Genomic DNA, 12646 nt, shown 5'->3' on the forward strand with positions numbered 1-12646 from the left:
CAATGGTTTAAAGACCTAAAAGTGAAAAACAAAACTAACATATTCTGAAGAAAAGAGGGGTGAATATCTTTATGATAGTGAGAAGGACTTTTTAAGACACAAAAAGCACAAACCATGAAGAGTTAAGTCAATATTCAGACAAACTTTTGTATGACAAATCACAAAGTGAAAATACAAGCTATGGAGAGGAAGAAGACAGCTGCAATCTACATTAATGTCAAAGGATTGGTATCCAGAATAAAGAGCACCTCACATCAATAGGAAAAAGACAAAACAGAAAAACTGGCAAAGGATATGAACAGGCGATACAGAGCAGGGCAAACCTAAGTGACCAATAAGCACAGGGAAGGACAGCCAACCTCGATTGCAGTCTGAGAAATACAAACTCAAAACTACCAGACACTATCGCAAACCCATTAGAAGGGCGACAGTCCAACATCAAGCATCAAGCAAGGGCAAGAATACAGGCAACAGGGACTCTTACATATTGTTAGTGGGAGACTAAACTGACACCATACTCGCACCTTATTGAACAATTTTTTTACTACCTAAGTTACGACTGAAAATGTGAATAGTTCACATGCCAACTATTCTACTTCTAGTGGTATATCCTAGAGAAGACTTCACATATTTTGCAAAAATACTTCAGCGCTATCTGTAATAGTGAAAAGAAAAATCTACTTCACAAGGAAAAGGCTGTCTCTGTAACACTTTATTTCCTTAAAAAGACAAAACCAAATCTGACATAAATAAAACAAAATGTTAATATTTGTTTTCCTTAGTGGCGGAAACTTGGTTCTATACTATTTCTTATCCTTATCTTAAAAAGTGTTAGTCGCTCAGGTATGTCCGACTCTTTGCAACCCCATGGAACTTAGCCAGCCAGGCTCCTCTGTTCACAGTATTTTCCACGCAAGTATACTGGAGTGGGTTGCCATTCCCTTCTCCAGGGGAGCTTCCTGACCCAACCTAGGGATCGAACCCAGGTCTCTGGTGCTGCAGGCAGATTCTTTACCGTCTGAGCCACCGGGAAAGCCCATACTTATCTTAAATGTTACATGATTTTAAATTTTTAAATTAAACATTGGTAATAATGCTATTTATAAAAAATTCTTTGCAACCTCTGTCCTGGAAATTATCCTAAAAATCTTAACCCTGTAACACTGACTCAAAATCAGAGAGTGAAAGGCAACAGAATGGACTTTTTCCTAGATCTATGATCTCATTATTTATTAACATTTAATGCCATTAACTTAAAACTCTTTGAGGTCAGCATTCTTATTCTCATTTTTCAGATAAGCAAACTGAGGCACACAGAGGTAAGTAATTTCCCTAAAGGTAAAGAATCTGCCTGCCAATGCAGGAGCTGCAAGACATGGAGGTTCAGTCCCTGGGTTGGAAAGATCCCCTGGAGTAGGAAATGGCAACCTACTCCAATATTCTTGCTGGGATAATCCCACTGACAGAGGTGCCTGGCGGGCTGCAGTCCATGGGGCCGCAAAGATCAGACAAGACCGAGCCAACAACGAGCTAGTAGGCGGTGAAGCCAAGGTTCAAACCCAGGCAGTCTGTCTCCAGGGCATGCACTTTTAATTAAGAGTCTTGGCTGCCAACTGGACAGTCAATTAGAAAAGGTTTATCAGAAACACTCAACCTCAAAGTTACAGATGAGCATTTAAAAAATGAGACTGAAAGAAAAATAGAACCAGGGTCTCCAAAGCATTTTTTATTCCTTGCCAAACATTAAACAAACAAAAAAAAAACCTACTGTAATATTCTATTTCTTGCTTTGTAAATCAATTCTATTTTATACTGCTCATGCCTTTAAGATGAAAGTTTCTTTATAACATAACAATCAGTGCACTCTTTATTTTAATTTCTTTATTAAGGTGGATACACATTCTCATATTAACAATTCTTGTGAACAAAAGCAACCAAAATAAGGCGATAGTAAGATGTGCTTCACATAAAAACAATCATGTGGCTAAGAGGAGATCTGGCCCTGTACAACAGAAAGATTAGGAAGCAAAACGTGAATAAGCCCTATATTCCAGAAGCCACCCAAATGTGTGAGCAAAGACAGTACACCCATAATATAGCTCACTTAGGTTCCTTCTTTATGATGCATAATTCCTTAATTATCCATTTGTGAAATAAGAACAAACATTAAGAAATGTGAAATCCAAATTGCATTCATTTTCACAATACCAATACTAAACTCAAGACAGCAACTTCATTGAATATAAATGTTTCAAAAGTAAAAGGCAATCTTAATTTTTTTAAATCCTATGAATAGGGTCTGCAAAAAAAAGGTAGATTATTTTACTCTACTTGCAGGAGACTAGGTCTCAGCCTGCACTGAAGGAGCATAAGCAACAAAAGACAGCCAACAAATATCACTAGGAGTAATGCCCGTACATGTCAATATATCTAGGTGAACCATGTTTTACTTATGTAGCAAATCTACTAAATAACCAGCATATGGAAGCTTACACCTCATGCAAGAGAATTACCAAATTAACTATACATCTATTAGAAATCTCTAAGCCCCACTCCCTAAACAATTTTAGTACATCTACCAAGTACTGTAGATCATTTAGAAAAACAGAAATAAAAAATACATCAGCCTTTGTAATTAAGCATTTTTCATAACATATAAACAATGTTCAGATATAAACTTGTTTCTTTCTAAATATGATTTATGTAATCAAGACTTTCTTAAACAAAGATAGGTCTTAGGAATATTATCTGTACAAACTTACAGTAGTGTATATTCCAAAAGAGATTTTCTTCCTATTATGATATGACAATAAAACTCTTTTCTGAGTGAAGATATACGTTAAGGCTTAAGGTGTAAACACTCTGGAAGGAAAACAACTTAGTGAAGAAAATTACCGTTCATTAAAAATGTGTATCACATCTCATAATAGGCCCCTGAATTTTCAAATTCACATGTGAGAATACATTTACATCTTAAATTTCTAGGAAAGGCACAAGCTTTATGTAAAAAAGCAGCAAAATTTTAAACCCATCAATTTACTGAAAAAGCCATTACTTTTATTAGAAACAAAAAATGCTTCTCAAGGTGTTGGCAACAGGTCATAGTACAGACATTTAATTCATACAGTGTACTTCTCCCTTCAATTATATTCCAGTTGGAGGAGGAATACCTCCTTGAGAAGTAGAAGTATTTGATGGACTGTGAAAGCTGGTCTCCTTGTACACAAACCATGCATTTCCTCCCCAAAGTATCATGTTCAGAAAGCCAAAGATCTAAGAAAGAGAAAAACAAGCATGAAAATCTAGTATACTATTAAAATTTCATACCTATCCTAGTTTTCCTATTAATAGTTAATATTTCCTGGCCATATACTATCATTTCATTTGAAGTCTGAACGATACATCAAGTGGAATAAAAATGGAAGACTCTGTATTTCAATGCCCGATTTAGATATATAATGACTTATTCCCAGTGAAATCTCTAAATCTGTAACATATCAAATCATGACTAAAAGATATCTTATTTTTACATGTGCACTATTACCAATTAAAAAAAGGAATTAAATTTGTTTGAGAAAAGTAAGATCTTCTTTTTATTACTTTATATTTAGACCTTAGTGGTTCTAGGTGAAGAGAACAACAGGAATCCATGGTTCCTTCACTAAGAGGGGTTTTATTTTTCTCCCATCTGAATGGTTATAAACATCCTTTGTGCACCTTTTCCTACTTCCCTACTTCATCCCCCTGCTGCATTCACCTTTACTTCCACAGCTGCAGCCACAAGAGAAAAGGAGTCTTAGAAGAAAACGTTACGTCACATCCTGTATTAATCAACCTAAAAGAAATCAACCTTCCCAGGTACAAATCTGAAAATTGAAAGTCTCAGAGATGAAGGAACTGCAGATATCCTATTTTCACAGTATTTAAATTAAAAAAAAAAAAAGAAACAAAAACAAGACAAGTAGTGACCTATGAGGTAAGAGCAGGGTAAAAAGCTTGGGTACTATCATATTTGTACTGTTGCTGTTTAGTCGTTAAGCCAAGTTTCGCCACCCCATGGACTGTAGCCCGCCATGCTCCTCTGTCCATGGAATTTCCCAGGCAAGAATACTGGAGTGGGTTGCCATTTCCTCCTCCCAGGGGATCTTCCCAACCCAGGGATAGAACCTGTGTCTCCTACACCAGCAGGTGGGCTCTTTACCAATGAGCTAGCAGGGAAGCCCCAACTGCTTTCTTCTATCTTTTTGTATTATTTGGGTATAAAAACACTTCTGAAATTATCTCAGCTCATCGTCAATATATATGCAAAAAAAAAGACTTTTAAAACAAAAATTTGGCCAAATTGCTTTATAAGGCAAGACCAACTTTATCCATTTGAAAAATACTTTCTTGAAAAGACATGAAACCTCCTTAAAAATAATACCCTCATTAAATAATATATCTGTATTCAGATAAAATACCAGACAAAATAATATTTAAACTTAGAGGCTAAAATTTTAGGATTATTTAAAGAACTATGACCATGTATGGATGTGAGAGTTGGACTGTGAAGAAATCTGAGAGCAGAAGAATTGATGCTTTTGAACTGTGTTGTTGGAGAAGACTCTTGAGAGTCCCTTGGACTGCAAGAAGATCCAGCCAGTCCATTCTAAAGGAGATCAGTCCTGGGTATTCACTGGAAGGACTGATGCTAAAGCTGAAACTCCAATACTCTGGCCACCTCATGCAAAGAGTTGACTCACTGGAAAAGACTCTGATGCTGGGAGGGATTGGGGGCAGGAAGAGAAGGGGACGGACAGAGGATGAGATGGCTGGATGGCATCACCGACTCGATGGACATGAGTTTGAGTAAACTCTGGGAGTTGGTGATGGACAGGGAGGCCTGGTGTGCTGCAATTCATGGGGTCGCAAAGAGTTGGACATGACCGAGTGACTGAACTGAAGGAACTATGAAAGTACTATTTTCAGAGACCCAGAGCAAAGCAGAGAAAGGGCTAATGTCCATGGACAGAGAACAGTTCATGGGGTCACAAAGAGTTGGTCATGACTTAGGGACTAAACAGCAACAACAGAAGTCAGATCTGGTTCAAACCTTGGCTTTGCCAACTTAACAGCCCTGTCACTTTGAGTGATTTAACATATAAACTATATTCTTTCCCAGTTGTAAATGAAGATAATAACACTACTTCCCACATTCCTCTCAGAACTGACATATGTGTAATGACCTTAGCATACAGTCTTAATAAATGTTATATTAGTGCCTTTAGCAGAGAAGGCAATGGCACCCCACTCCAGTACTCTTGCCTGGAAAATCCCATGGGCGGAGGAGCCTGGTAGGCTGCAGTCCATGGGGTCGCTAAGAGTCGGACACGACTGAGTGACTTCACTTACACTTTTCACTTTCATGCATTGGGAGGTGGAAATGGCAACCCACTCCAGTGTTCTTGCTTGGAGAATCCCAGGGAAGGTAGAGCCTGGTGGGCTGCCATCTATGGGGTCTCACAGAGTCAGACACAACTGAAGCGACTTAGCAGTAGCAGCAGTGCCTTTAGGGTCAAAGTCTTACCTAGTTAATCTTTTTTTTTTTTAATTTAATTAAAAGAAATTTTTTTTTACCTAGTTAATCTTAATAAAGATATAACCATGATCTTGTCTAACCTTGTTTACAAGTAATAACTTTCTTCACAAACTTTTTTTTGCTGTTATAAAGACTATATGATAACTAGGATTCTGATAAGCTTGGTAAAGATAAAATCAATATATTCATCCAGGGATTTATTAAAACTATTGTTTTCTTAAATCACTGTAAGGTTTTTATAAGTGAAATAAAATATTTTATAAACACTGCATACTCACCACAGACACGTTTAGGGATCCCATACTAGTCACAGAGACAAACTGGCACACCACTCCTTGAATACTACAAGGCTTAAGTTCCTGGACAATACTGGAACCGGTAGCTGATTTAATATCTGTAAGAGCTTTAGCCCAGGCTGAAGTGCTCACCAACCACAAAAAAGTCACAACAATAGTAATTACAAAGTCCTAAAGCAAAAATAAGTATGAATTAATAATGAATACTTAAAAAGATATAAAATGTCAAATCCACCACCAAGGAAATGATGTTGAACTCTCAGTCCTGAGAAATGACATACTTTATAAAAAAAAGGCCACAATCAACATAGCAAACACTGCTGTTTACTATTGCCAGACCAGTGCCTGAGCTACACCAGTCATCTTCTGAAGGGTTTAAGATTTTTACACGGAGAAATAAAAGTTTTATAAAGCCCTCATCACAACCTTATCTAACTAACCCTCTCCCTCTTGGGATCATATATCAGACTCTGTTATCACCAATAACTGTATACCTCCATAATCTCTGTTTTAATCACCCCTCTCAAATATCACCTCTCTTTCTAGCTCATTCTCTTTGGCATCCCAACCTTAAAAGTCCTTTGACCCCACTGAGATCTACAATCTGATCTCCATTTCCTTCAATTTAGATTCTAAGCTTCTTCATTATAATCTCTTACATATACTCTCAATTCCCTTATCCTCCCCTGCTTTCTCATACTGTTCTGGCAAACCTCTAACTTTAGTTAAATCTAATGCTCTATGATATGAATAGTGAGATGGTGAAAAGCACATATCCAGGATGACTTGTCTGTTTTTAAATACATGACTACAAAATTTTAAGAATGCTCATTATATTAAGAACAACAATAAAATCTCTCTCAAAACACCCTGTCACTACCAGTTTTCTACTAAAGTGTTTGCTACTTATTACAGTTCAAGAATAGGAGTGAATTTTTAATATTTTAGATAATTTCTTATTGAACTAATAAGAAAAAAATGTACTCTCCCTAATCTAATCTGCTGGGGAACTAGAACTCTGTTGACTACAGTACCGGCTATAAAAATCTAAGTCACACTTTTTTAAAGTATGTATTTGGATAGTATAAAGTATAAGTTTCCATATCCTTAGGTCTTCCTTTGAATTAACAACCAAAGTGGGAACAATGTAAAATTTGTCATTTCATGGGAAATAGATGGGGAAACAGTGTCAGAATTTATTTTGGGGGCTCCAAAATCACTACAGTATACAGTGATTGCAGCCATGAAATTAAAAGACGCTTACTCCTTGGAAGGAAAGTTATGACCAACCTAGACAGCATATTCAAAAGCAGAGACATTACTTTGCCAACAAAGGTCTGTCTAATCAAGGCTATGGTTTTTCCAGTGGTCATTTATGGATGTGAGAGTTGGACTGTGAAGAAAGCTGAGCACTGAAGAATTGATGCTTTTGATGCTGTGGTGTTGGAGAAGACTCTTGAGAGTCCCTTGGACTGCAAGGAGATCCAACCAGTCCATCCTAAAGGAGATCAGTCCTGGGTGTTTTTTGGAAGGACTGATGCTAAAGCTGAAGCTCCAGTCCTTTGGCCACCTCATGCAAAGAGCTGACTCATTGGAGAAGACTCTGATGCTGGGAGGGATTGGGGGCAGGAGAAGAAGGGGACGGACACAGGATGAGATGGCTGGATGGCATCACCGACTTGATGGACGTGAGTCTGAGTGAACTCCAGGAGTTGCAGGAGTTGGTGATGGACAAGGAGGCCTGGCGTGCTGCAGTTCATGGGGTCACAAAAAGTCGGACATGACTGAGCGACTGAACTGAACTGAAAGGTGTATTCTGAACATTCAGGTATGCTCAAGACTATGAGTTCTCACCATCCGCAGCAAAAATCTCTCCAAGCTCAGAAATGGGTTTTGGAGCTTATCACATAATTTTTTTTTTTTTAATAAATCTGGTTAGTTTTAAATTATTTTTGCCAATGAGCTTTTAGTCATTTATGTCAGATAAATACCAGTGATCACATATGAGATACAGAAACTGCTATATATAGCTTGTCGACCTGGTCAAGCTGGCACTGAATCAACGCCTTGCATTAGTGAACTGAAACAATGACTAATTTTACAAGCATGGTGTCACAGTATTTGCATTTAAGCTCTCCACTGCTACTGGTCCTCTTTAAAAAAATGTGTATCAAAGAGAAAAGAATAGAAACATTAAGTATTTTGCACTGTGGGAGTACACCCCTTTTCGCTGCTGTTCTCAGCTGTATATCGTGCTGTGGCAAATGTTTTCTAAGCACTTGCTAGAAAGAGCTGATGATTAGTATGAGATTATCACATGTTAAATTCTCTCTGGGCTAAAGTTCATCACTTTGACCAACAGATGTCAAATCTTCATTTTAAGGTTTCTTCCTTCCAAATTCCTAATCAAAAAAGCATAATGTTTTTTCCTGATTATGCTCTTTACGTCCAAGCTATTAATGGCTTATGAATGACATTTTTATATTCCAAAAGCAGGTCCTTTTCTGACAATGATGCATGAAGTAATCTTAGTATGAGGTGAAGTGGGAGAAATGCGGGCCTCGGAAGACAGTCCATGTGACTCAGGACTCTAGCTAGTTCTACATGAACGATGCCACCTGGAATTAGGCAATGCACAACACGCCTGTGGCAGCCCTAGTGCTACCAGTAAGAAGGATGTAACTCATAACAGAGCTTTAGGATTTGGGATACCCTATCTTTGTTTGGTTTCGTTTTATGGTATTTCTGATCCTCCACACAGCCTAGAATCCTTAACCTCTGGCTATTTAACACAAAAATGTGTTGAATTTACTTAAAAACTAAAGTTGATTTTAAAATGTCACAACTGAAATTCTCCTAGAGATAGCTCAGTAGAGAATTGAAAACAGTGATGAAAGAGCATACTATCATTAACGAACGGTACTTAAAAAAAAATTCATGTCAAATTTGGCTATAGTTAAAAATTTAGGTATCACAAAAATTTTTTTTTACATTTATATGGTTAAAGTAAAATCCAAAATTTAATTTAGAGGCTGGACTTTTACAAATAAGAAGTATCCATCATACATTGTATCAACAAAAAACCACTTACGGAACTAATTCTAGATTATGTCTCTCTAGGACCATTATTATTTCTCTATATGATCACTCTGAGGTGGAAAATTATTTTTGACTTTTCTGAATGCTACAACTAGATCAGTTTTATAGTTTTATTAGGCAGAAAAAGCCTCCTTGAAAGTAGATTTGAATGCCACTTTAAAAACTGTCATATTTTTAAGGCTTAATGAACAAAATTAGAGAAATAAAAGGTTCATTGCTTTTATAAGATTTAATTTAAAATTTGTTGGGATAATGACAAGACGGCAAGAAACATCTTCATTCAGGATTTATAAAGAACTTTAACAAAATATAAATAAGGCTTGAAAAGTCCACAGAAGTTACAGGTTACTAACATGAAATTTCTGTTAAGTATTGCAAATTAAAATGGCTGATGTCTATCTTTTGAAAGTCACTTAACAACCAAGAAATGTTTTATGAAAACATCAGGTTTGAGAATTTCTTCTGAGATACATGACATGCAACAAATATGATGGATAAAATACTGTTTTATTACTTACTTACCATGTGCATTCTTATGATCCAGGCAGCAAAAATTAAAAATAAATAAGTAAATAAATAAAACCTGTTATTTAATAGTTTGGCCTATCCTTTAAAGTAACTTCACAAATAATAAGCAGATATGAGTAGTTACTGTTTTCTTAGGATACAAATGACCAGTATCACGAAAACATCTCTGTTGTCCCTTCAAATCAGTAATTCCAATACTGACTTCATAGTTATTCTTCAGTAGTGGAGGTCCACTTTAAAACTACAGTTTATCTCTGGGTTTGCCACCAATAATCTAAGGGAATTCTACTAACTAAATCTCAGAGATTATTTTTATTTCTAGCTCAGTAGACCCTGAGGCCAAAGAAGGTATTAGGACTTCAAATTCAAATCCTTTGTTGCCATCTTAAAGATTCAGAATTAGCTCACGAATGCCACTAATGCCAAATTCTATAATTTTTATAGAATTACCTTGGTCAGATTTTAAATTAAAGAATTTAAGAATATAGACCAGGTGTCAGGCATAAAGGGTGTATCTCTGAGAAAAGAGAAAAAAGATAAACAGGAAAACAGTTATGAGACTACTAGCATTGTTAGCAATTCTTCAAATCAAACACATTAATTTCTACTTAATTTCCCTGCTATTTGCAACCTAATATGCTTTGTCATATATTCGAGTTCTTTCCAGGTTAAAAAAGAGTTAGATACAAACAAACAAACCTCTCTCTGTATAAGGAGTACAGAGGAAGTGTTGCAAACAGGCCACAAGAATTGGGTTAAACATGACAAGAGCAAGCATAAACTCGTGGCAGAAGTCAAGCATGTTGAAACTGGTTTATGCCAAGAGTTTTTTTTCCCAGTGTAAGAAAATCCGTATTTAAATTCAAATATAATATATACCTACATAACTTATTTTTGTATAAAAAGAAAGGGATTACTTACAGTCATGGTAAGCTTTCGACTATCACGATACAGGTTCGTGTAACCAACATACAGCAGAAGGGCGGCAATGCAGTACAGGAAGACAAAGACTGCAAAAGTCACATAGAACTGCGCAGAAGAGGAGTAATCTCCAATAAGGACATACTTTTTCCAATCTACACCACAGACAGTTACATCTTGAGGTGTCTGAAATGATGCTTCATTTAACCTATTAAAAAGAAGGGACAAACCAATTTATGAATTACTTGGACTCTTCTAACAGAAACACATAGGCAGAATATTTAAGTAAAATATACTCCCCAAATATATTAAAACACTTTTCTTTTAAAAAAAGTGAAAAATTCAAATATTTAATTAAAATTTTCATAAGAAAAGTACATAAATCTTTTATTACCCCAATACTTGGTTTATGATACATTGAATACAGACTGAATTAAACACTTTCACACCCAGATACTATCTTCCTGTTACAAAAACTTAGCAGATTAAGAGCACTGTTACAAAATGGTTTACAATTTGAGAAACTGTATTCCATTCTAGGAGGCAGAGTCTGTGTGACTAGCACCAGGAGAAACAATTATAATGATTCACATTTTAACTCTCATTAATTAGCTAACTCCACAAAGTCTTTAATTTTCCCTATTGATAAATCACAAAAGCACTTTTCACTAAAGATGCTACTATAACAGTTCCTTATACAGGAACTTTATAAGAGAAGGACTAAGAGATGGAGAGGCAAAGACTGATAACCAAGCACTTGCTATCTGACATATTTTTAATGTAAAGATTTTATTTAATCATCAATTTTATTTTATTTAATGTAAGATTTTATTTAATCATCAAAGAAACCTTAAATGGTTTAAATTCACTGAACAGAAAAACTGAGTCTAGAGAATTAAGTAAGTAGTCAGTAAGTGGAGAAAGATTCATACCCTCACTTAAACATAGGACAGATGGAGTAAACATTTAATGAATCCTGAGGTTCAAACAGAACAAAATAGCCATAAATATTCAGAAAATAAAGTTTTATGCTGCTGAAAGAAACATAGGAACTCTTCACTTTATATAAATACAGTCTTAAAGCTATACATTACACATTAGTAACTTCAAATACATGAAAAGGTTGGATTTTTCATAAGCTGTGTTTGCTTCTACAACATGGCTTCTCAAACTAAGGTGACAGAGCAGTCTTGTTTTGAAATTTCCAATCCACTGTGGGATGACAGAATAAAAGTGTCAAGGCAATGTCATTTGAAAGTTTCTGAATGCTTACTGTCATTTTCTGTATTTATTTCATCACAGTTCAGGAAAACAGTCTGCAGACAGGCACTGGTCCACACACCATACTTTCAGTAGCAATGATCACTACTTACAAACGAGCATGAAATTAAAAATGTCTAACTCCCAAGATCTATAAGTTGTTGGGAAATCTTAATGAGTGAAAAGGGTTGTTAAACCACAAAAGCAAACTTACCTGAATGGATAACCAAAAGCAGCTGTAATCGTTTTATTCTCAGGTTCTTTAACACAAGACACTAGAATTTCTGTTTTGCCCTTAAAACCTCCACAGGTAGCAAAAGCAAAGATAGAAGCAATCTATACAAAGACCAAAGAAAGAAAAGAAAGAAGTATTACTCTACCCAAACATAGGTCATTAAAATCTTAAATACAGTGACTATTAATGACTATTAAAAATTGGCTCACTAACATTCTTCAAATTCTTATTTACAAATGAAGATGGTGAAAAATATTTTAAAATGTATCTGCAACCTCTGACCTCCCAGCTTCATGCACTAGTCACCAACTTAAATTATGAACACAGGCAGACCTTATTGTGTCTGTTACCTTTCTATGTACACTGCTTCTATTATATAATTTCTTCTATGACTGCTTTGGTTTGTCTCTGAAACAAAAGACCCTTCATCCCACCCCAAAACCATGATACCATTATCACTCCATGACAACTAATACTTCCTTCCTTTCTTTTTTTCACTTGTTATTTGGCTCCATCAGCTCTTAGTCACATCACGTGGAGTCTTTCATTGCAGTGAACGGATTCTCTTGTGGCCTGTGGGCTTCAGTAGTTGTGGCCTGCTGGCTTAGTTGCCCTGTGACGTGTGGGATCCTAGTTCCCTGACAGGGCTTGAACCCTTGCCCCTACATTGCAAGGCAGATTCTTAACCACTGGATCACCAGGTGGAAGTCCCAATGCTTTCTTAATAGC

At 36.1% G+C, this 12646-nt stretch overlaps 1 protein-coding gene across 2 annotated transcripts in view; it reads right to left on the reverse strand.

Annotated features, from left to right (window-relative positions):
* Positions 1 to 1866: 1866 nt before the first annotated feature.
* The window catches only part of SYPL1 (synaptophysin like 1), a 32873-nt gene continuing 22093 nt past the window's right edge, over positions 1867 to 12646 (reverse strand). Inside the window, exons 3-6 of one of the 2 annotated variants that reach the window (XM_069586673.1) lie at positions 11897 to 12018; positions 10423 to 10630; positions 5857 to 6045; positions 1867 to 3273 (exon numbers count right to left, since the gene is read on the reverse strand). In XM_069586673.1, coding sequence (XP_069442774.1) covers positions 3145 to 3273; positions 5857 to 6045; positions 10423 to 10630; positions 11897 to 12018 — 648 coding nt within the window. In that variant the 3' untranslated portion in view covers positions 1867 to 3144. The remainder of the gene's footprint in view (positions 3274 to 5856; positions 6046 to 10422; positions 10631 to 11896; positions 12019 to 12646) is intronic. The other variant, XM_069586674.1, reaches the window with a different exon arrangement.

The sequence above is a fragment of the Ovis canadensis genome, chromosome 4 (genome assembly GCF_042477335.2).
Source record: "Ovis canadensis isolate MfBH-ARS-UI-01 breed Bighorn chromosome 4, ARS-UI_OviCan_v2, whole genome shotgun sequence".
Taxonomy (NCBI): Eukaryota; Metazoa; Chordata; class Mammalia; order Artiodactyla; family Bovidae; genus Ovis; species Ovis canadensis.